Source organism: Pagrus pagrus (assembly GCF_965226575.1).
Source record: "Pagrus pagrus genome assembly, chromosome: 22".
NCBI classification, from domain to species: domain Eukaryota; kingdom Metazoa; phylum Chordata; class Actinopteri; order Spariformes; family Sparidae; genus Pagrus; species Pagrus pagrus.
Genome location: NC_140204.1, coordinates 8,633,881 through 8,658,505, shown reverse-complemented (window position 1 = coordinate 8,658,505; position 24,625 = coordinate 8,633,881). Strand labels below are relative to the sequence as shown.

General features: G+C 43.9%; 2 protein-coding genes across 8 annotated transcripts in view; one reads left to right on the top strand and one right to left on the bottom strand.

Annotated features, from left to right (window-relative positions):
• Positions 1 to 7,171, top strand: part of poln (polymerase (DNA directed) nu) — a 62,689-nt gene extending 55,518 nt beyond the window's left edge. For 5 of the 6 annotated variants that reach the window (XM_084344245.1, XM_084344246.1, XM_084344244.1 and 2 more), the window contains one exon: positions 56 to 6,167. In XM_084344245.1, coding sequence (XP_084200371.1) covers positions 56 to 148 — 93 coding nt within the window. In that variant the 3' untranslated portion in view covers positions 149 to 6,167. Of the gene's footprint in view, positions 1 to 55; positions 6,168 to 7,093 lie in introns of those variants that run through there. The other variant, XR_014621446.1, reaches the window with a different exon arrangement.
• Positions 2,298 to 24,625, bottom strand: nat8l (N-acetyltransferase 8-like). Of its 2 annotated transcripts, XM_084344249.1 has the most exons (3): positions 23,937 to 24,623; positions 22,542 to 22,706; positions 2,298 to 9,883 (listed from the first exon to the last, which is right to left on the bottom strand). In XM_084344249.1, the coding sequence occupies exons 1-3, from the start codon at positions 24,238 to 24,240 to the stop codon at positions 9,516 to 9,518; spliced, it is 837 nt and encodes a 278-aa protein (XP_084200375.1). In that variant the 5' UTR covers positions 24,241 to 24,623; the 3' UTR covers positions 2,298 to 9,515. The 2 variants fall into 2 exon arrangements, with proteins under 2 accessions (XP_084200375.1, XP_084200376.1); XM_084344250.1 differs by lacking the exon at positions 22,542 to 22,706 and having other exon boundaries at positions 23,937 to 24,625.

The following is a 24,625-nucleotide window of genomic DNA, read 5'->3' as shown; positions in this document are numbered from 1 at the left end:
GACACACTGACACCTTTTCCCTTTTCTTATGTGTGTGTGTTCGTGTGTTTCCCAGGTCCCCCTGAAGGTGGCGGTCTCCAGTGGCAAGTCTTGGGGCTCCATGTCTGAGCTTAACATCCCTCCAACGTCTCCCTCTCCTTCTCTCTAAGCCCCCCCTCCTTCTTTCTTTATGCGCTCTCTTTCACCGCCTCGCTTCTGTATTGAATATACTTTCCTTTCACTGCTCCAGACATTTTTCTCCGCTCCCTCTCACTCCCTCTTGGTGTGTTCTCATCAGAGTTTCTTGTTCCATTTCTCCCTCTCAGTCTGTCTCACCCTCTCCCTTCACTCGTCCTGCATCCACATTGCTATGGAAACAGGCAGCTGCGGCTCCCTCCAGCTCCCACTTCTTTTCTCTCTCTCTCTCTCTCTCTCTCTCTCTCTCTCTCTCTCTCTCCATCCTGCAAAAAAGGTTACTTGTCCTCCTCCTCTCCTCCTCAGTTTTCACACTCTCTTGTTAAGACCAGTCCTGTTTTCTCTGCCTTGTTGCCAAGGTGAAGCTACATGTTTTATTTATCGCCTCATACGATTGGTTTTCTAGTATGTTTTAAAAGAAAGATGTAGCTGTTGAGCTACTGTATCCCTAAAATATATTGTGTTCGATAGAAAACTTGCTTGTATGTATTGTTTATGTGCTTTGTTCATGCTGAATAAAGCTTGAATTAGTTCTGCATGCTCATAAACATGTGACAGGTTCCCACTTGATAAACTCAATGACCTCTTTCACACATTTTCATTTCGTTGTGCAGGTTGTTCTCTGTTCGTCAAGCTAACTTACATTTAGAGCTGTTTTTATCTTATTAACATCATACTAGAATAATCAAAGCAGCGTAATAACCTTGAATTTTAAACGTTACAAGTGAGTGTAAGTCATAGGAGGATGAATGATTCAAGAGAGAAAGAGCAATGAAGAGTTGAGAAAAGTCAGTTGTATTTAGCAGATTTCTTTTATTTTCATGCCACTAGGCCATAGATATTTTCAGGGACGCTTCCTCTAATAAACGTCACCTTTTTGTTGGTTGCTTTCAGCCGATTCAAAGCAGATGATCTAATTTTGCTCAGCCGTGCACATCCAGCGCCTCGCTCTCCCCCCGGCTCATCTTTTATCTGCTCACTCGGATCTAGCCCGTTCTCCCCTTTGTCTTGTCGTGCCTCTGTCACACGCACACACACACATTCCACGAATGCTCACACACACACTTGAGAAAAACACATGCTCTTTTTATCCACAGAGCCACCGTGAATCACCAGCTTCTAGGCACACTGACCGAGTTTCCTTGTCTCTGGCAGCCATGGCGAGACTCTTTTTGCTCCTTTTATACTGTCCTCCAATTAAGACCCTTTAAGCCTACAAAATGGGTCTAGGCAGAACCATCGCCTTGTGACATTTTTAACAAAGCCTAACCCCCGTTACCCATCTGAAATGTCACCTCGCGTTGGCTGCTAATTATAGGAGCTGTCACTTTTTAAGTCGGTACAAAGGTGGCATGTGGGATACCCAGCGTGTCCGCCAACCGTTCTGTCTTGTCATGTATTTACATTCCTCCGGTTTCCTTTTCTTTTTTTCAGCGGAAAGCGGACCTTCACTTTGCATGTTGAACCCACCGACAGGAATGTGCTAATGTGAGAGAAGCTTTTCTCACTGGGTCAGTATGAGCAGTTCAGAGCCAGAGCGATGGACAGTGTTATGGAAATCTGCCCCTCTATTCTCTCATTGTTCTGAAGGTTTAAGGGTGCACAGCCATCCCCCCCTTTGAGGGGAGCGTGAGACTGGTATGTGCAAGTTCTGGAGGGTACTCTGCACTTTTGGAGCAGGGGCGTCCGCAGTAGGTATGGAAGTAAAACAAATAGTAAAAGCTGTTTTCCGGGGCTCCTTTGTGTCTAACAGCATAATGTCACTTAATGTTTACTTAAGCTGCTGTAATGGTCTCGCGGCAAGAGAATTATAACAATGCCTGTTTTCTTCTGCTTTGCTAACTTTAAAAGATGTGAATGAGGTTGTGTTCATTTGACAGAGCGCCGCCTTCACTTTAATGACCCGTGCCGTACACAGGAGGCATGGCCTGAGGGTCCCTCCGCTCTCACGGGCAACAGCATGAGCTTCCCCTAGCTGCCATGGCAACTGTGAGACGTGTAAGTAGACCCCTCACAGCTTCCACTTCAAACCTTGTCTCAAATTATGCTCAGTTAGTATCAGCCTTCCTTTTTCTTTTTGCTCTCTTTCAAAGAAAAAAAAATCTGCTTCCTGTTGCGACATATAAAAGCTTAATGCATCATCATTTTTAATCGATACAGTATATGTACATCCATGTTTCAATCATAATGCAGGAAATGCCATCTTTACATCTATACAGTGTTCCAGTTGTTGTCCGTATAAAAGAAAGGGTTAATAATCACAATAATAATAGTAATCCCGGTGTGGTAATACAGCAGTCTTCTAAAGGAATGGCAGAAAGGGAACTGAAAGCTAATAGACCCCAATAAAAACCAGGTGGTCACTGCAGTCTCACTGAGGTCGGTCAGACCGGTTGTACCAACAGCGTCTAGTCTATGTTGCAGCCTCTCTCTGGCTTAAGCCCCGTCTCCTTGGGAATCACTAAATCTGCTAAATCACCACACCATGCGTGACCCTATTACCGTACATGAGAATCTTTTCCCACGCCGTACCTGCTCCTGTCTCTTCAGCTGCCCCCAAGAATATTTACCCACTGCTCTGCTTCACCTCCTTAATGGCCTCTTTTGCCAAATTCCTCACTGTAGTCAAAGCCCCCCCCTCCTTCCCCTACAATACCCCCGGTTTCCAAAGCTCCCTCAGTTACAATTCAACCCCCCGCCCCCTCGAAGTCCATCAATCTCATTCATCTATGTATCTATCAATCCCCTCTTCCATTCCTCTATCATGGCCAACTGGTTGACCTGCCTGCCTCCCCACAGTGTGGCTGCATATCAGTCCCCTGCTGTGCTTTGTGCGGTTCGGTTTCCTGGCAACAGACAACAGCCATGACAGGGCTCCAGGGCAGAGAGAGCCTCTTGCTTCGCGGCAGCCTAGCTCAGGCCAGAGTGGCTGATATTGTCAGCCAAAGCTGGAGTGTGCTATAAGCTAACAGGACTGTTTGAGGCTCTCTCTGACGACGTGAGAGTTCAAGCAGACAGGCGGGACAAGGAGGGCTGTGTCTGGACCCATCAGTGTGGGACTGCGACACCAAGGCTAAGATGGCGTGCACTTAAGCTCCTGAAAGTGGCGGCTGTTAGTCAGTATGGGATTGTCATGAGGTAATACAGATGAAGACACCTGCACTACTGTAGAATCTCTTTATTAGTGCTGTAAATATCTTTAAAATATATTCTTATATATTTAAGATCCACAGTTTCTGTTACAAAAGGAGTAAAAATGACCCCCAGATGCTATTTACAGTAAAATATACTTTACAACTTTACAATTACTGACTTGCAGATTCAAAAAAAGACTTTGAATCTCACTTGTAAGAAAAGTCAACCCAGTTGAGGAGTTGCGATTCTGGCAGCTGCAGCATGTATTTTAATTGGTTCTTGTCAGTCGTGCTAACGGAGCGGTGGTAGAGAAGTTGCAGTGCACGTCCCACTGGTGCGTGATAACCGGAAGTCTTCGTGGTTCGATAAAAGCTTAGTTAAGAGACTTAACAGCAGATAGCGCTTTCAGAGCGTGGCTACGCCGTCTTTTTTTCCTGTCTGCTTGAACTGCTCATTCTTTAGCATCCATTTTCCCCCTCTTGTCATTTTCCCCCATTTCCTATTGACATCTGTACAAATATGCAGAGGTACACCTGTGTACTTCAACTTTGAGTTTAAAAAAAAAAAAAAACACACATCTTTGACACCTCTTTGTAAAGAAAATTACAAAAAACAGAAACATTTTACAATCAAACACCCCTTCAGGCTTCAATATAATCACTGCCACTAATTGGTACAGTATAAGGGATATAACATTGATGCAGCATTTCATGTATTTCATAAAATCAATGTTGATAGTATGTCATTATTTTGTGTGTTTTTTTTCCCCATTTGTTTGTTTATTGCTTGATTAGATGGCACGTGGGCAGGATTTTTGCCAAATAATACCAAATACAGGATTGTGTTAAACAAAACATAGCCACATAAGGAATAAAAATGCAGCAATTACTGTCACCTTTGGCAAATTTTCACCTCCAAAAGTAGCCATGGGTCGTTGTACCAATTATACATTATGATATCATGTCTTGTATATATACTTATGATACATACAGTCGATAATACAGGAGAAAGAGAAACTTTATCCATATTCTTCATAGGAAATGTAAAAAATCAAAACTATCTGTACTGTAATAGCAAAACAAGACACAGTTGTGCTACAAGTGCTTATGTGTTCTTGGCACCTGTGGCCTCAGTCCAAAGTGAGTCCTTCTGTATTCGCCACAGTGGAGCAAAATCCTCACCAGAGGTAGAGAGAGAGAGAGGGAGTCCATGCTGTGGAGTCTGTCGCGCCAGACCTCCTCCCGCCGCCCCACCACACACGCACACCCCCCATTTAACTGCCAATTTGGCACATTCCTCCCTCACCCCTCGCCCTCCTCGTTAGGTGGAACATTCCTGGCGACAGCCATCTTCTGAGACAAAAATGAAACTCCATCGGGATTGGTTAAAACCAGCAAAGATGACAGGTTGCAGTAAATAATACATTAACAATAAGGTAGAGATACGGCTATTTACAATCACACAAAATGTCTAACATCTAATGTAGTGGTTTAGTCACTTAATGAAAGAACCAATAGCTGCTTTTCACCTCCCCCCCCCCCCACTTTCCTTCTCATTCATAAAGTAAAAAAGCAACCAGAAAGTTTTAAAACATAAAAGAAAATATCTTTCTAAGACTAAATTGTTGGCAGTTTACATTCATGCCTGTGAGTGTTCGTCTCCAACGCTGTTGAGCATGGACACACACCGTCAGAGTAACGCAACACACCCACAGGATCTGTACATTTGTGCAGTTTTGACTTCTACCCTTCTGCACCAGTAGATCAACTGATCATCAGACAAATATTGATATTTTTAACCGTCTGGTTATTTTAATGGCCATTTTACGGTTTTAAAAACTGTTGGAGTTGAAGGTTAGGCTTCGATAGCCTCAGTTTGGGCCTGTGTTTCTGCCATCGTAGAGAAATGATGGCGTCAGATGATCATTTTTGGGTTCTAAAGCACTCTAAACTATAAGAGCCGTCTCCATCAAGAGAGGCCCGTATGCAGCATACCTTCTCAAACCTCAACCAATAGGACAGCACACTTGCACTCAAACAAATCACAGAAAACCAAATAAAAAAGTGTGAGATTGTTTTTGGATTGTACATCAGCAGAACATTTCAGAGGAATGGTTTGTAACTAAATTTACACTCTGGTAGAAGTTGCATACAGTTTAATTACTACATTCTAACATCAAGTATGCACTACCAGTTTTAAATGGGAGGTGAGACTTCACAGGGCATAGCATTCACATGAAGTAGAAAACAGACATTGCTCAGACTAGAAATAAATGCATTATAGTCAGTGCACTTCATCTTTACAATTCAAAATCACCCTTTAACTACCTGAAGCCATGCAGTCCACAAGATATTTGAACTCCAGCGTTTGATTCCTGTGCATAAGGTCTTGGCAAAGGCGTTTTGGATGATATTACCTTTTGTTTAGAATACGTACCAGCGTGGATAATAAGTTCTCCCAAAAATACATAAAGGAGTGTTTTTTTGAATTTCATCAGGCAAAAAACTGAGATTGGCAGCAGCAGAAATGGCTCAGAATTGACAGACTTCACATTCTTCCACAAGATCCAGACCACAGGTTATTTTACAATCCACCTCAGCAAAGACCACCTCTCACTTTCAACCTTCGAACCTCAACCGAGTCTTATAAAGAATGGGTTGAGTCGTACGGTCAGGACCTGAACATACCGGCTATTTGACACTGCTGTGGGGTTTTTTGTGAGGGAATCTAGAGCCTCAGCACCACTGACACTCCACCTCACAATTATGACTGAAGGTCAGTGATAGCTGTCGCTCCCGAAACGTGACAAAACACAGCCTTGGTCCTCTTTTGACTCTCCTGTAACAACCAAGTTCAAAGCAGATGCATCAAAAGTGGCGTAAGGCACCCTCCACATGTTGGCCCGATGAAAACATCTGGATGCGTTTTTTATGCTTTCAGTGCGTTTGTGCCTTTCTTTTCATAGAGAAATCTCACATGTGCGTCCTTAAATATTTTTTTTAAAAGTCAGATGCAAAAGAAACTAGCATTGGACTGTATATTTTTTAGGCATTTAGCTGACACAGGTGGAGGTTCAGCGTGGGGTTTGAGGACACTTTTAACAGGAATCGGCTATTACTTGTGTCTAAACATTTGACCTTCACTGCAAGCCTGCGTTTTCCTCTATCTGCATACGCTAAACCTAGCAAAGGACTTGGTGGATGAAAGATATTTCACCTGGTGCTCACAAGATTTTGCACAATGTAGTGCACTCTTGCGTCATTAGCCGAATGCCCATAAGACGATCTAAGTACTGCAAAGTGTTTTGGGAACCTTACCACAAGCTGGTGTACTGTGATCGAGGAAGGAAACTAACTTTCTCGTCCTGCAGCCAGCGACAGAAAGAATCTGAATAAATGGGATATAACGTTTTAACAAGGGTCGGCTACCTCCTAACGATTTCTGAGCACTGGCTTGTGGCTGGTTTTTGATTTCACACCCTTGTCCGGACTACAGAGAATTAAGATAATTTAAAATAAAATAAACCATTATAAAAAAATGACACGTCTATGGTTCCACTGTATGCCATGTGCTAGGAGTTTCTCCCCTAAATGTTATATTTGCATTCAAAGACACATTTCATGCAAATGGTACAGTTTTTCTTTTTTTTTTTTTTCCAAACAAAGAAACACACATTTCTTTTATATGTTCATCTATAAAAGAAGCTTATTTTCTTTATATATATATATATTTATATATATTATATCATATATAAATCAGTTAATTTTTTTCTACGCTTTTCCAGGGCAGGCACCGTACACACACCGGGTACAGAGGCATGCCACACTTGCATTGCTTTTTGCATTCTACAGTTGGTTGGCTGGCAGGCGTGATGTCATCCAGGCAGTGCTGCAGTTTGTGAGTTCACGAACACACACACACACACACACACACACACACACATTTTTCCCCTCACTCTATTGTTTCTTCTGCATCTACACCCAGACAACCACACATCATCCTTATACCCTGGCACCAGCCTGTCCCGCTGGTGGAGTCACACTGTCTAGATGACATCGGAGTAGGGGCGGGGTCTAAGGGTTGGTCCAACAAGCTTCAAATGGAATAATAAAAGCAGTGCAGCAAGGTGCTGTGGCGCATGCAGAGATGGGCGGGGGAGATGGGTGTTGCCTGGGACAGGGGAGGTCAAAGGTCAAATGTGGAGGGTGCGCAGGGTTCAAATGGAAGGTGTGGGGTCGAGCCCAGGGTTGCAGACAGATTCATGAATGGGAGGTAGGGAGAGTCTGGGGGGAGAAAGGGTGGCAAGGCAAGGAGGGTCAGTGCTATTTTCATGACGATTACATTTGTAGTCAATTTTTTTTTCTCTTTTTTTTTCATCTTATGTGATTTTTTTTGTTGCTTTTTGCTTTATATGTTACTTTTTACAAATGGTATAATGACATAACTTAGGCTCAGGGTCGTGGATGGATGAATCTACTGCTGGTTGTATGGTCAGAGGATGGAGATGGAGAGAGGTGTTATGGGAGAAACGATTTTTTGTTCGCTACATGAGTTTTCAACTGTATACACAATATAAATACATGGGGAGGGGGAATGCTGATATATTGGTTTAAATAATTATTTGCTATTTGTGCTCAGTTATGTACTGTAGGTTTGCAAGTATTGCTAGTAGTCTTACCCAAGTTGTTCCCCAATAACCTGGATTCAGTATGTGGATGGTAGACTAAGTAGTAGTAATTGTAATTGTCGTAGTTTTTGACTGCAAAATTTGCATATTACAACGTGGTAATATGTGTTTAAAGTTATAAAATTACTAATTATCAGTCAAATACTAGACATATTCAAAATGTTAGAATTTATCTGTCTTCAATCAGTAAACATTTTATAAGTACATATAGAAAGTAGTAATGTTTAGTTAGATCATACTTGACTCATAGCAAGAAAGGAAATAAAAATAGGTTAATTGTTCCTCATACCCTGTTGAGGCCCGGTCTAATGTCAGACCAGAGCCTCATCAGACACACACACAGTCACACACACACACAGTCACATGAGCAATCACACACACATACACAGACAAGCTCTGACATGCAGCTATATCTTGTATCTTGGGATCTGTCCGCGAGGAACTTCCACCCTCCTGTCACCTCAACCAATCAGAGACCCTCTCCACAGCTTGAGTGAGAAAAACAGCGATTAACTGATGATAGATCCGGGAAATGATAGAAAGGAAGGAGAGATCCAATCAAATAATCAGTGAGGAGAGGGAAGGAGGAGGGCGTGTGAGAAAGATGCACTGTGTTGATTTAAATCTATCCTGAACACAGGATACACAGCGCATATTCCGGTAACCGTCCTTTCATCCTCTTCTCTCACTATGGGGGTCAGCAACACACTCTCGCTGTGCTTCAATATGGTGTCTTGAGATACTGGCCGAAAGCCCAACAATTGGGTTTGAGTGTGTCTGTACACACACGATGTAACATTGCAGAGCTTTTGTAAAAGAGAGTGTGTACCACAAGCTCCCCCCATTACTTTTTTTTTCCTTTTTGTGTATGTCTGCTCTTGAGGACGCCTCCCAAGCCATCCAGTGCTCTGTCCACCCCCAGTGAAACAGTGGAAACGTCTCATTTCACTCTCCTGTTTCTAAACCCGTCTGTTGAGTTTTGCTGTGTGGAAATAAGGAGAATGTGGGAGGGAAGGGGAAGGCTTGAGGTAATGGGGGAGGGGTAAAGAGGGCATTGTGGAATAAAAATGAAGGGGGGCGTATTGATCAGAGTCGCATAATCTTAAAACCAAAGGGGCAGGGGAGGGTGCCTAGTTAGGATGCCAGTTAGCTGTCTTCAATAAAATCCAATTTTTTTTTTATCCCACAGTGGAAAGGGAGGGGTAAAGGTACAAAAAAATAGCTTAATAAAATAGAAGAGAAAAAAAACTCTTATTTAAAATGTAAAAGTATAATACAAAACAACAGCAACAAAAGCATAATAGTACTGAAAACGTAAGTGACTTTAAAGATGAGATAGTAGAAGTGTTAAGTAGTACTCGGAAGTTATCTCTAATGACACAAAATAAATAAAAGCTGTCAGAGGAGAGGATGCGGTCGGGGCTCTCAGGTGAAGGAGGGTCGTTGCTCTCTCTCTCTCTCTGTCCCTCTCTTTCTCCATCTCCCCTCTCCATCTCTCTCTCCCTCTCCCTGTCACCTCTCACTCCTCACGGAGCTGCAGGCGGTAGCGGATGTAGCGGATCTGGAAGAAGAGCCTCTCCAGCGGCGAGCGATTCATCCCAGGGAGCCTGTAGTCCTCGCTCTGGCTTGCTCGGCGGAAGCCCAGCGACTCGTACAGCTTGTGGGCTGCCAACTTGACGGCCGTCGTGCCGAGGACGACGGCGGCGTAGTTGTTGCGCACGGCAAACTCCAGAACGCGACGACCTAGCGCCTTTGCGATGCCCTTGCCACGGTAGCGAGAGTCCACCGACATGCGCTTCAGCTCGACCGTGTTGTCGTCCTCACGGCCTTGTGCCGCCACGATTCCAACCACGCGTCCGTCGAGCACTGCCACCCAGAAACAGGAGCCTGACAGGAACAAGAGGCGATAAGATGGATAAAATTAGTAAGAGCAGACTGTCGAAAAGATCACACTTAAAGGCATGGTTACAGAAAGCTAGATGAGAAGATTGACAGTTAGCATAGCTTAGCATAAAGACTGGAAACAAGGGGAAACAGCTAGCCTAGCACTGTCCAACAGAAGCAAAATCGGCCTACATGTTTAACTGACATGTCTAATACATTATAACTGAGCTTTAGGGGTGGTCCAGGATGGATTCTGGATAGGGCCAGGCTAGAAATGTTTTCCCTCTTTCAAGTCCTTGTGCTAGCTAGGCTAACTTGCCGCTGGTGGCTACATACTTACCGTACAGACATGAGAGTGGTATCAATCTTCTCATATAAACACACACACATCCAAAGCCTGTGAGCATCTGGTTTAGTGTTTTCATTACTGTCATGTTTTAATCTTTTTCCCATCAATGAGAATATTTTTAATGTCGAGGTAGTTAAGGGTAGAGACCCTCACACTCAGCTGCTCCATTATACTGTGATGATTCAAATCCCACAGGTCTTTTTTTAACAAACTATTCAAAATGATTGTCCTCGAGAAGAAAACTAATGTTTTGGATAGATGAAGGGAATAATTGGAAGGACAACAGTGGTTGAGGAAAGAGAAGCTCAAATCAAAATGAGTTTCTGTCTGTGTTTTCATTACCGGTCTCTTGCATCATGTCGTAATGGCCTGAAAGCTCTGTGAGGAGAGAACTAGATGAAGAGGGCAGAGACCAGTAACTGACTGGTGCTTAATGACATTAGCCACCCAGTGAGACGCTGCTGATTAAAAGTACAGGCATGACAGAGCGGCCTCTTGGAGCTCACAGTGTATTGGAGCAGTGACGCTGATCTCAGTTTTGGTTGGATTAGAGGAAGAAATCCTGCATTTTCCAAGTTGACATAGACAGAAAACAACATTTTTACTGCAGCTCATACTGTGTAGGCACTCGCTAAATCAGACACTCAGACAGACACTGGTCACAGATAAAAAGACTAACACACATACAGACAGACAAAAAAGGTTAGACCAATACAGATAAAAATGTCAGCAGACAATGCTCCTCCAACAGAGTAGTGCTAAGAGCTTGAATACCAACCCGATTTAATATCGATCTGCATTCATGCTGCAGTTCCTACGCTGTTTACTTTGACAGTGTTCGTGCTTGTGAATTATTCTCCTTTTTTCCTTTGAGTAATAATAGACTAGGTTTGTGGGATAAAACAATTTGAATTGAGCTGCAAAACATTTTTAATTACAACTTTTGTCATATCTTTTGTCGGCTGTGTCGCCAGCCGCAGTTAAAATATCTGCTTTTATTACAGAGCTAGAAAATAATAATCACTAGTTCAGAGGGTGTTAAGTACCCGACTAACAGTGCAGGGAATAAAGTCAAATAAATTATGATATGGCTCATCGTGCTCCTTTTGAAATCATTGCACTTTCAATCTTAATCGGGCTGTTTTAAAATGCCCTTGCTTAATTTCCTTTACCGATCACAATCTTTCAAAGAAAACGACCCTCTGAACCTCCTGTTTTTTATTACGTAGCCGTGTTCAAACAGCCTCTCCATCAAAGTCAGCAGTATTTACGGCATGTGTTGGCAGCGCTTATATGGTTTTGTATTAAAATGCCATCTGTTTGTTATAGATAAAGTAAATCTGACTATTCCGTGACTGGCAAAAAAATCTGTGTCCGTCTGTCGACGAGCTCTGAATCCTAATTCTCTCTCTGTGTCCTTAACTCTCTCTTTACACATCCCTCTCCTTTTATTTCTGCCGAATCTCTCGCCTTCACACACAAACAGGCGGTGACATTAACATCAGGCTCCTGCTGGAGTCCCGTGTGTTTGGAAGGGATTTGATGCCCCTGCAGGCTTGTGTTAAGCTGATCTGGAGGCTTCTGTTACTGAATAAAACAACTGTCAAACAGTAGGTAGGTTGCAGCGGCAACAGGAAAACCTGAGTATTCCCCGCCCTGATAGGTAGACAGGGGTGTGGCATCTCTGGGAGATGGTCTAATCTGACTAATCTCTGAGGGGAGCTTTAATTGGGGGGAGATGCATACCTCCTTGACGTCCTGAGGCATTCTAGATAACTAAAACCAACACATCCTGTTACCCCTGTCGAGAGACCCTGCCTGTATCCATGACAACAGCTGTCTCACTCACTTGTTGCTGGCTAGCTAGCTCATTAAAATAGACAACAAAAGACGAGCTTCAGTGAGTTAGAGGCATTAATCATGTCGGAGAAGGAGACAATATATACGCATTAATACATGCTTCAGGAAATTTTAAGCTAACAGGCTAACATCGGTATTTGATGCTCCAACAGGCTAACATCAGTGTTAGTATCTGAAACAGGCTAACATCAATGTTAACTTCTACACGGATTTACATCAGTGTTAGCTTCTCACGCTGACTTACATCTGTGTTAGCTTCTACCACAGGCTAGCATCAGTGTTAGCTTCACCTACAGAACTACAACGGTGTTAGCTTCTCAAACCTGCTGAAATCAGTATTGGGTTGACCAACAGGCTAACATATGGGTTAGCTTCTACAACAGGCCGACATCGATGTGAGCTTCTCAAACAGGCTAACGCCAGTGTTCAGTTACAGCGGTGCACCAATTTATACCAGCCTAACTAATCCTAGATAATAGTTAAATTCCTATCCTTCTGTCAAATTAGATAAAAAAGCAATTAAATACTTATAACAAATGTTTTGCTGCCAAAGTCTGAAGTTCATTATCCCGAGTGTTGGTGGATGACTGTAAATCTGAGTGGTACAGACAATCTCTTAAAGTTTTAAGTGTCTTGCAGCCTTAAATTGTACTATGGAATAATGTTTTATTAAAGGCAGACGTCAAAGCTGCAGTGTCAACTCCCGCCACACTCTGCCGGCATTATTATGCTCGTGCATGTGTGTGTTGGAGGCGTAAGAGGGGGGAATACGCTTCCATAAAACCCTCCTGACCATCTGTCTGAACTGAGCCTGTGCCAGGAATGAGGACAGCACAGGAAAGCACACAACGCCAACCACCTCGCTGCCTATCACACTGCGTGCATTACTTAACACTGTGTCTCAAAAATATCACTTGAATCATACAAGACATGGAAAAAAAGCCTCTCTGCTCGTCCCTCCTCCCCTTCTGACTCTGCTTTCCTTGTGAAAGCTGAGCAGCGTGTATTGACCTCTAAGCTTTCTGACACGATGGCCCAAGGAGCTCCACATCTGCCACGTCTGACATCGCTACCATTAAACTGCGAGGATTTACTTTAGCTATCATTATTTCTGCTGGGAACTGCACTTCCTGGAGATAGGGAGATAGAGAGAGACTGAGAGAATGGAAATAACAAAAGGCAGAGAGATAAAGTTAGAGGAGGAGGTGTGTAGGTGGCAAAACATTATGCTCCAAAAGGCAGTTTATAAGAGATTAAAAAGCACTAGACTCTCGACAAGTCAGCAGATCCGCAACTGAAATGTCACTGTTCAGAATCTCAGAACCAATTATTGCGAAACCATTATACAAATCGAACTGTAGGACAAGCAATCTTATGTGAAATGGATTGATTAAAGGTTTTGGAGTCAGCTCTGGGGGTGGTAATTTTGTTCGGTTAGTCAGCTGGTCTGTCTCCCACTTTAGTCCAGAGTGAAATATCTCAACAATCAATCGATTGATTGCATTCATGGTCCCCAGAGGATGAAGCTTAATGACTTTAGCAATCACCCGACGTTCCCTCTAGCAACACCAGCAGATTGACGTTTGTGGTTTGGAGTTAAATGTCTGAAAAATACTGGATGGCTTACTATAACATTTGGTTCACACACCCCGGATTAATTGTTATAATTTTGTCCTACCTTTAACTTTCTATCATCGCTTCAAAATGTCATCTTGTCCATTACTTTGGTTTACGACCAAATACTGACGAACCTTATGACATGACATGACCCATCAGCCTCAGCTGTTTTGTGTGTAGCGCTAATTAGCAAATGTTAGCATGCTAAGCTGAGACGGTGACCCTCGTAAACATTACACCTACTAAAAATTATCATAAGTTATCGTTGTGCTGATGTTAGCATTAAGCTCAAAGCACCGTAGACACAGAGCTGCTATCATAAACCATATTCACATGGCGGCCATTTTCCTCTACAATCGCTCTCAGGACATACAGCTATATGTTCCAGGTTGCAAGTCCTATCTTTTCAGTCGCTGATCAATCAGGAAGTGGTGAAATAATATTTTTTCAGAGATTTCATCTGACTTGCAACTTAGAAAACAGCCACATAGCTTTATCCAAACAATTGAGCTTCCTACTCTGAGCATGACATAAGAGAAAAAAGGCTCTTTGCTTTGTTAAAGATTCATTAGTTTCCTTTAGTAAGCTAATTAGCTGTCTGTCTGTTGTTGGGGGAAACAGGAGCGCCGCTCAGTGGTTAATATTAAAGAGAATATTGAGATAAAAGGCTGCAAATGAGGCTTAAGATTCGTGGATGGTTGCTAATCTCTCTCCTTTGTATCTTTCTTCCAGCTCCCATCTATGTTCCCTATTTCCCACTAAATACCACACATAACAATTCACACGGGTGAAGCTGCTTAGTCACCACAAGAGTGATTGGAAAGAGGGAATAAATACGATTACGTTTCCCAAACAGACCTCAACAGCTCTTCCTGTTGTGTTTTTGAGCAAAGCGTTAAGATCCCTGTTGCTCCAGTGCAGCAGCCCAATACTGAGTAGTAGCTTAATAAGCTACGGATACAGCGCACCGCCTGTGATTTTAGTGTGTGTAACCGAGGCTAGAAAGTCGTATGAATGAGCTTACTCACTCAGAAAAAAAAACGAAGTTAGAGAAAGAGAGGAGAAGTCATTCATCGGTCTTCTCTGACAGAGAGAGTGAGCAGAGGAGGAGGGAGGCGAGGCATCTGTGGTAACAGTAATAGTGATGAGCCTGAAAGGATCCATTATTGCTGCGAGGGCATACAAACACAACGGGGGGAGGGAGGACAGAAAATCTACCATTATTACAGAGGGGGGAAGGGGACCTGAAGAATACAGATGATCTCAAGACGAGAAATAAATCACGGCCGAGAGTGAAGGCGGGAAAGCCTGCAGGAAGAAATCGTTTGCAACGATTCTCACACGAGCCAAAATCTGATTACTGCGTTCTCAATGCGACGGATCTAATATCTTTAACTACTTTACACGGATGTTAATACGCCTCTGCATGTGTGTGGGAGTGTTAAATACTGGCTGATGTTGCGCTATGAAGCCTGTATATATATATGGAGAGAGAGAAAAATCGCACACATACACGGGAATATTTTTTATGGTGTCTAACAAGATTATTCTCTTTTTCCTCAGATGAGGGATAATTTGGTTGATAAGCGTTCAGTCTAGACGCCGCCTCGCTGCGCCGGAGTTCACTTCTCTGCGAGCCAGACGCCATCCTCTGTGGGTGTAAGCCCCGACAAAAGCTCATAAGTGGCTTGACTCTATTCTCTGCGTATTGTTTCCATTTGCTTTGTGTTCCACTGATTAAACTGAATTGATTGCTATTTTTATGTTATTTTATTTTATCGCTCCGCAGCGCGTCATTATTGCAGCGTACGTTAGGCACTAAGTGATTAATGTTTCAGGACTGTCGCGTCACTGCGCGATTAATCTGATCTGACCAGGCGTTAAACGGCGAGTAGGCTTCACTGCTCCACGTAGTAAACAGAGCATTGTAAAGCGTTACTTTCTATTCTAAGGAATCCATTTTGGGTCTGGCTATCAAAGTGGAATCAAGAGAAGCAATTTAAGCTCCTTTCTCCCACAGAAAACACTGCTCCTGAACGCCTCTTCAGTAGTCCCACCTTATTTCTGTGACTTTGTGACATCACACTACGTCACTGTATTACATATTTACATTATTTACGTCCAGTGGTTAGTTTGGCAGGTAAGAATTGATTTAGCACAGCTGCTCTGTTGTCGTTAGCGGTGCGGGGTCAGGCATGTATGAGCTGACCAATCAGAGGAGGGACTCCTTAAAGGGACAGGAGCTAAAAACAGAGTGTTTCAGACATACAGTGCGGCAGAACTGGGCAGTATGACAAAACTGATGTGTTTTTTGAGGATTAAAACATGTAAACTTGTTCTGATAGTGACTCAAAAATGAACCATACATTTCTCCTTTAATGTTCAACTTTCCCATTTAAAAGAAAATGCTTAAGTTGCTTCTGAATGTAATTTGTTTCGGTGCTGTTTGGTCTTATACAACACTCGCAACCTTCCTAACGTCCTTCCAGACACACTGACACACCCTCCTCGTCAGGTCAGAGTGCATGCTGGGAGTATGGATTAGCCTGTCATATAAAACCCATGCGTCAGCCGTTTCCTCCTGCGTCACGGACAAATGAGGGTGAGAGGAGGGGACCGCTGTCCACGGGACACACTCTCCAGATGTTTACACAAACACACAACGGCGCAATTACATTAAATGAATAATTCATGAGTATTGACGTACAGTAGAAGAAGCCTTTAAGCCAAACCCAATATGCAAAGGATGCACTGACCTGTGTGTTGTAGCACAGACTCACACTCACACTGTTACACTTCCATTAGTTCTGACAAACTCATTATCTGGCTCTATCTGTTACTGGTGGTTTTACTGCCTTCCTGCCCATCAATGCACATTATTTGTTTATATGCAAACATGCAGGTAAGTGCCCGTATTTTAACACAACGCGCTACACTTCACTGTGCGCATGCCATTGTTCACATGGCTGCTGCTGCTGCTGCTGCTACCGCCTGAGCCCCTCTCCCCCCCCTTCATCTCCGGGGTCAAAGGTCGTCAGGCTGGGCTTCACGCTAACGTACAAAATGTGACTCTAACCTATTACAATCTAGACCTCCGTATGTTGTTGAACCAAGCAGGCTTGGTTCAAGCCACAGAAATCACTTTTCATCTAAAGAACAAAAAGTAATCACAAGTTAAAAGTTTGAACAACTTAAAAGTATTAGTCTACTTTACACAAGTCATGTTTTGTTCATGTAGTCGGGTGTGTTTTATTCAACTTCGATTGCCACCATGTGCACAGCCTGATCAGCCAAATCTCATGAGACTTTTGCCCAACCAGTCCCCGCCAAATTAAACAGACTCTCCTGCAACTGGTCACAATTTCCTGACACCATTTGTGGTTTCTTCAGTCCAGTATGACTCAGCGGTAGTTTTAGTCGAACCAAAACAGATTTTTTTTTTGTTTTGTTTGGAGGAATCTTGTCTGATAACTCATCAACATGGATTAATAGACGTGTATACAGTATTGTTCGTATTTTCAAAGAGATTCACTGAATGAAGTGATCAGAGTCAGCTATAGTTAATTTGCTAGAAAAATATTTTATATTGATTTAATTTCTTCAGTTCTTTCATTGAATGCACTGTCGTCGTTAACACACCATTGGTGGACGTATTGATTGAAGAAGGACAGAGAGAGACGGATGGAAAGAGGAGGAGTGTACAAAGAGATTTATGCTAGCAGATGTTGTGTTGTAATTGCAGCTATTTGAATTTGTCAAACTCTTATTGAGCTGTCGAAGTTGAATAATGGACTTTTAGAAATTAAGACTTGTTTAATTCTGACAGTTTAATTCATTCACATTCAAACTGAGCTTTTGAAGTTAAAAGAAATAGGGGTCCGTTCAATTCATATTTCGCATTATTGTCAAAAACAAAACTCTCCCTGTCTTCTGATCTCTCCTCCTCTCTGCACTTTAAGTAATGTTTCTCCATGAAGTTGATGAATTGCTCGGTGGCACCATCACAACATCTGTATTCTGCGACGCACCCGTTGATCATCCACAACATCGAGACGTCTCGGTTATGAAACACTGATTCAAAATTGTGATTTAAGCTCCAAAAGATGAATCCTCACACGTTTTCATGCCCTCAAACAAACAAACACAATCTAGCAAACATCAGTCCTTCTTTTGCCTTTTTGCAAAAACCTTTTATCGTCATTATTGTGGCTGCCCAAAATGACATCCTCAAATGTCTTGAAACCGGAAATATTCACAATTAAGAAGCTGGAATCAGAAAAACGGCTAAATTAATTGTCTGAGCCCTTCTCCCCCCCTTCATCTCCGGGGTCAAAGGTCGTCAGGCTGGGCTTCACACCAACACGCCAAATGTGACTCTAACCTATTACAATCTAGACCTCCGTATATCAAGCAGGCTTGACTCAAGCCAGAGAAATCTCAAAGGGTCGAGACGCTTGACTACTGAAGCTGCTGTTGACACGTCATCTGCTCTCTCACATGAGTGTCTTTGTTCAATATTGATTTAAGCGGAATGCAAAACAAAAGATACGCATGTGCATGTGGCATACAGTTAGTAATGGACTCAAGTTTCTCTGTACTGTATGTACAGGCAGCAGAGTCCGCCAGGGGTTGAAAGGACAACATGTCTAATACTGTGACAGACTGAATATTTAATCAATATTAGGACTTCTGAGTGGTGACTGAGTTAGTGAGGGCCAGGCTAACTGTTAATGCTAAGCTAAGCTTCCTTGGTGCTCCGAGCTCCCAGTCTGGACCACCAGCTGCAGGGCTAACTGAGCTAACTAGTTAACGGCAGCTACAGTTAGCAGTTGCTCTGGTAGTGCATTAACCTGAATGTCTTCTCTGTATATCTGTCAATTCAACCTACAGCTTAAAAGAAAAAACTTCTACATTATGGCATGAATAGTAAATTACATTTATCTGCATTTTTTCCCCCAGTTTTTGAAAGACACTGAAGGCTGTTTCCTTGGCCAAGCGGAAACATCACTTCCTCTGTGCCAGGATGATGGATAGCCCAGTTGGCCACTGCAGCACCTCCTCTGCACCGTCAGAGTAGATGAAAAAAAAAAGAGGAAGAGGAGGGGAGGAGGAGGAGCGGTACAGGTGGGAGACAGAAAGAAAATGCTGTGGCTCAAAAAACCCGCAACAGGAGGGAGGGATAGCAGAGGAAAGGATGCCTTATTAATCTGAGGTGTCGGAGATATACCCAGGAGATCCCTTTGTCTGTGTGCTAACCAGCAAACTGTTTGTTTCTCTTTCTTTCTCACACAAACGCAAAATATATCTTAGAGTCGAGGAGCACACCCCTCCCTCGGATGCCCCCATTTTTCTATCTAGCGCTCACCTCCTTCCCTCCCTTCGCAAGCTTTGTCTCCCTCTCTCTCTCTCTTTCAGTCTGTCTCCCTCTCTCGGAGCTAAAATAAGCACAGCAGGTAGCGCTGGATGAAGGCTGCTATCCTTCTCTCTCTCACACACACACACATATACACAAAGCTACACCAGGACTGACCAGCAGGTATTATAAAGTCTCCTGCATTAATGGGACCCCGCAGTGGTCATGACGCCTCATTAAACAGCCAGTATTATTGAGTGGGTATCACATCAAGCCGGGGAGGATTTGGCTCGTTGTCTGGTGTCGCCCTCATTATGTTACATTAACTTTTTGGGCGTTAAGCTGCTTCGGAGTGACCTATAGTGATTGAGCAAGTGCAAGGGAGAGGGTATGTTGCCTGCCTGCTGCTTGAACGCAAGAGGGAAGCTCCTTTGTTCTGAACTCAAATTCAGTTTAAGAGAAGCTGTTTAAAATACGCTTTTTTTGGGTTGCCCTGTGGGATTAAGCGACGGAGAGTCGTAGTAATGGTAACTCAGGCAAACTGTGCGAGGAGTATTTGATGAGGATAGGTGCTGACATGAACCAGGCCTGTGACACGGAGGAGAAACGCTGCAAAAAAAAGTTGTGCAGTGAACACGTCAGTAAAACAATCACTTTCACAAGGATGGTGTTCGTTGCCTGGAAAGTGTTGTTACTGGAGATCGACTTCAATATTTTAGCTGCTCACTAAAGGCCTGGAAGGCTTTGAAGAAATGTTAGCTGAGTTAGCCAAAGATGTCCACAATGCTAGCTAGTTTGACAAACGTATGTGTGATTCATGGCACAATTCACATACATAGAAGATTTTGACAGAAGACGTGTTGTCTGCTGTGACTCAGCGGTCGTTAACCGAAACAGACTTTTTCTCGTTTGGAGGATTCTTGTCTGATAACTCATCAACATGTGAATACAGTATTGTTCCTATTGTCAAAGAGATTCACTGAATGAAGTAATCAGGGTCAGCTATAGTTAATTTTGCTAGAAAAATCTTTAAAATTGATTAGAGTCTTAATTTCTTAGTTTATTTCGTCGTTAGCACGCCATCGGTGGACGTATTGATTGAAGAAGGACAGAAAGATGGATGGAAAGAGGAGGGGTCGGAGTGTACAAAGAGATTTATGCTAGCAGATGTTGTGTTGTTATTGCATCTATTTTAATTTGTCAATATAAAGACTGTAAAGACTTGTTTAATTCTAACAGTTTAATTTAGTCGCTTTCAAACTGAGCTTTTGAACTGACGCTCATTTGTGTTCATATCTCTCCGTATCAGGGAACAAGCTTTTATCTTTTTTTTTGTACAGCCACATACATTCATACTCCTGACTGTTGTTCCTTTAATTTGCTTTACAACCTCTCTGCCTACACACACAGACACAAACACTTTATTATGTGGCAAATGAAAGAGGTGACAGCTGGCCATAATTGGAAGCAGAGTGACGTGGCTCCAGTCAGTCAGTCAGTCAGTCAGTCAGTCTTCCTCTATTACCCAAGCAGTCTGTGGTCTTTGTTCACCTGTTCATATAATCTTTCACTTAATTGTCAAAAAATGTTTTCTCTCCCCTTTCCCCTGTCTTCGGATCTCTCCTCCTCTCTGCATTTTAAGTAATGTTTCTCCATTAAGTTGATTAATTGCTTGGAGGCACCATGACAACATTTGTATTCTGCGATGCACCCATTGATCATCCACAACATCGAGACGTCTCGGTGATGAAACGCTGATTACAAATTATGATTTAAGCTCCAAAAGATGAAGTCTCACACGTTGTCATGCCCTCAAACAAACAAACACACGCAGTCTAACAAACATCAGACCTTATTTTGCCTCTATGCCAAAAACTTTTGCTCTAACTAAGGATTATGTCCATTGTTAATTACTTTCTTGATTCATTGATTAGTTGTTTGGTCTATAAAGTGCTAGAAAATGATTGTAAAATCAGTGTTTTCCAACGCCCGATATTATGTCCTCAAATGATTTCAAACCAGAAAACATTCACATTCAAGAAGCTGGGAACAGTTAGCTTGTTAGCTCAGTTAGCTGTGCAGCTAGCCAGACTGACTATCAGGTGAGTGTTGGTGTTTACACAACTAGCACAGGGGCTTTGAGACTGCTGGTGGAAAGAGGATTTCAGGATGCTAACTTCAATAGATATCAGCATCAAAACTGTTACTTTTTCTTACATATTGCACCTTTAGCTCAATGAGATTTTTGACAGGTAATCATCAGTAATTTGGCTGTAATGACTAAGTTGGCAATGACGAGTGTTAGAACAAGTAGAACAGGCTGCTAGGTTCAGAAAATGACATCGCCTGACTGTATCTAAGAGAAAATCAAGTCAAGGACCTCAGCGTGTAGGACCTCGTCGCTCAAAATAAGAAACTGTTGGAGAAAAAGTGTTTTTAAGGGCCTTAAGCTCAACAAGTTTGCATTCTGTACATAATCACACCCTCCTCCGCCAACCCGCACACACACTTCGAACACAACACGCACGCCACAACAGACGGCGGTAACGTTAGAGGAGCGTCTCCATCAGCACTGCATGTTGGCGCCCAGGTGTTCGTCCCCCTCCGGGCCCATTCAGTTTGCACGGATATAATCATTAGCATTGTCCAGGAGCAGTGGTGCCTGACCCCCTCTAAACCATCGCGGCCCTGCGGCAATAATGGGAATGCTAAATTGCAATTGTGTGTGCAGTGGATTACCAGGCCAGAGGGCACAATGTCAGAGAGAAAGAGACAATGGCGGGGCAATTGACCGGCTCAACTAACACCTGCTTTTTATATCGGCCCACGTGGTTTGGGTTAACGGGGGATAAATGCATCCAGGAAGTTATGTATGAACGTGTGTCACGTGTTCGTGGTCGGGGGCCAATCACTCACGCTCGCAGCTCCTGAGGAGAATGAATAGTTTGAGATGACACTAGAGGTGGATTGATTTTTCCAATTAGAAGCTTTAGTGGAGGAAATGAGCCTGAGCCGACACCGAGTGTACTGCAGAAAGTGTATCAGCAGTTTCCTCCGTGTGATCAATAGCCCTGTGATGCAGCAACCCCCTCCTCCCCTTGCCTCCCCTCCTCCCTTCCCTTCCCTTCCCTTCCCTTCCCTCCCCTCCCGTGACCAAGTGGAGCTCAGAGAGGAAGCAAGTGGGGGAAGGAGTGGAGAAAGAGGCGCGGAGGAGGGGTGGGAAAGAAGGGTGGAGGAGAAGGGAAGCAGAGACAACCTGCATATTTGATGAGTTGCCTCTGGATTGCCTGAAGACTCTGTAGGCCGAGCCACTTTTTTTTTTTTTTACAAGTTTCGAGTACAAGTCTCTCTGCCTTTCATCTAGTTTGTCGTCTATCCCTCCCGCTGTGGCAAAGCTACAGACTCTAACTTTTCAATTCTGGTGCTGGAGCATTGTCGACTGACGAACCAGACAAGTGTGCATTTTATCTCCCTCGTCTTACCTGTGGGTGTCATGTAATAAGCCTCTATGTCAGCCATGTCCGTGTGCAGAGCACAGTCCAGATAACCGTGGATAACTTTCCTGCTGTAGTAGTAGCGCGCACCCATGAGAATGAGGGGCGCGCAGCAGGTCAGCGTGACGGACTTGGTCATGAAAAAGCACATTACTATGGAGAAATGGAAGAAAAATAAACGAAACCTGTCAGAAAAGAGAATCACATGTTTGATTTCTGGCAGAACTTGACCCCACACACAGACACAGAAGAAATGTGACATGACACGATATGAACACTTTGATAAGGAGAGGTTAGATCTGTGAAGTAAGGCACGTTAGAGCAGTGTGACAGGGTAACAACTTTCAGCAGAGAGGACATGTTAGTGTTGGAGTCATCAGAGCACTTCATTCCATACTGGAGTAATTAGTCGGATGTGACGCTGGGGGGCGCAAAGGGAAACACAAACAAGCAGGCTGGATGCTGCATAGCATGTTGTTGCGTGCCATGCAATAACCAAGGAGTTAGTTCACTCCAGTGCGCCCCAGCGTGTTGTGACACATCAGCTGACGCGTAGAAGGGAGATTGTATGAATATTGGACACAATCAGTGAACTAGAATCAGTCTGGGGAGATTTTACAGGCAGGGCTGTCATGTTTTCTGACTTGTATGAGTGCGATCGACGCCAGATTTATACCTGATTCGGCCTGCGTGTGTTGATTTTGGCGTGCGTAACGGCGCCGGTCACGATACATGAGGGTTTAATAAGAGCAACATCAACAAAAGCCGAACGAGATCAGTGCATGACTGGCGCATTGGCTGCTGTGCAGAGGCGGAGGGGGTGGGAGAGAGAGAGAGAGAGAGAGAGAGAGAGAGAGAGAGAAGGGGGGGTGCGCGCCGCGGTTGGGGATGTGTGTGTGTGGGGAGGGGGGGGGAGTGCTTTTCGGGTACGTGCGCGCACCCCGTGGGCCAATCCTCAAATTCATTCACTCATTCATTCACGGCACCGGCATGTCATCACATCACAGCAGCGGGCCCGCCGGTTACACACGTGCACCATGCGCCTGGCCATGCCTTTTGTTGCATGATGTGTGCAACATGCCGGTGAGAGCCGGCGGACACACGGGAGCCGCGTTTTGGCACCGGCGCTGCAACAGATTTCAACTTAGCTGCACATCGGGGCCAGATAGGGCGAAGGAGCGTTAGCTTCGTGTGGGATTTAAGACGAGTTGCTCCAATAAATCACAGCAGAAGGGGGGGAAAAAAGCGCACTAGCCTCCAGTGTGAGTTAGGAAATAACTCATTTATACATAATTCGTGTTAAGGGTCGTGGTGAAGTTCTCTGTTATTAAAAAAAAGTGGGTCTGAAAGCCTAACAGAAGCCACATGATGCAAGGCGCTTACCTGTCAGAAGAGCGTATAAAAACTGGGTCTTGGGCTGCTGCCTGAGCCCCCTGAACGCCGTGTTGGGTATCCTCTCCATAATACCCTCATAAAAGATGCGCCGCACCTCCTCCTGATCCCCGCACTCGAACTCGCGGATAAAAACCGCATCTTTCCGCACATCCTTGGCCTCGGCGGCGTTCAGAGCCGCGCTGGACGGAGGAGAGCTCCACATGATCGACTCTTTTTTGGTCCCAGGTATAGCATCGTGTTCGTCCGCAACAATTTTAGTCTCGCAAACCATTTTGGGAGACGAAAAATGCATGCAACTGGCCGCGAAAAAAACAACTACAGTTCGGGGAGGAAAAAAAAATAGGGGGGAGAGAGAGTGAGAGTGAAAATGGATGATGCGTGAGATTTTCTTAAAAAACAGAGAAACGATGAAGGGGATAAGACGAAGGGGGATGTTCTGCTGCAACCCTGAGCGTTTCTGACGACCAAGACTTGCCGGTGTGATTCAAGCAGTATTTATAAACGCGCAGGGCGGGTAGATTCAGGTTCAGGGGTTGGGGTGGTCCTCTCGCTGCACAGATTGGTGGAAACTGCGCCGTTAAATGCTGATGGTCGAGGGAGGAGGAGGAGGAGGAGGGAGAGAGAGAGAGAAAGACTCAGTCGCTCTCTCCGCGTCTGACCGGGCTTGTGTGCGCCGG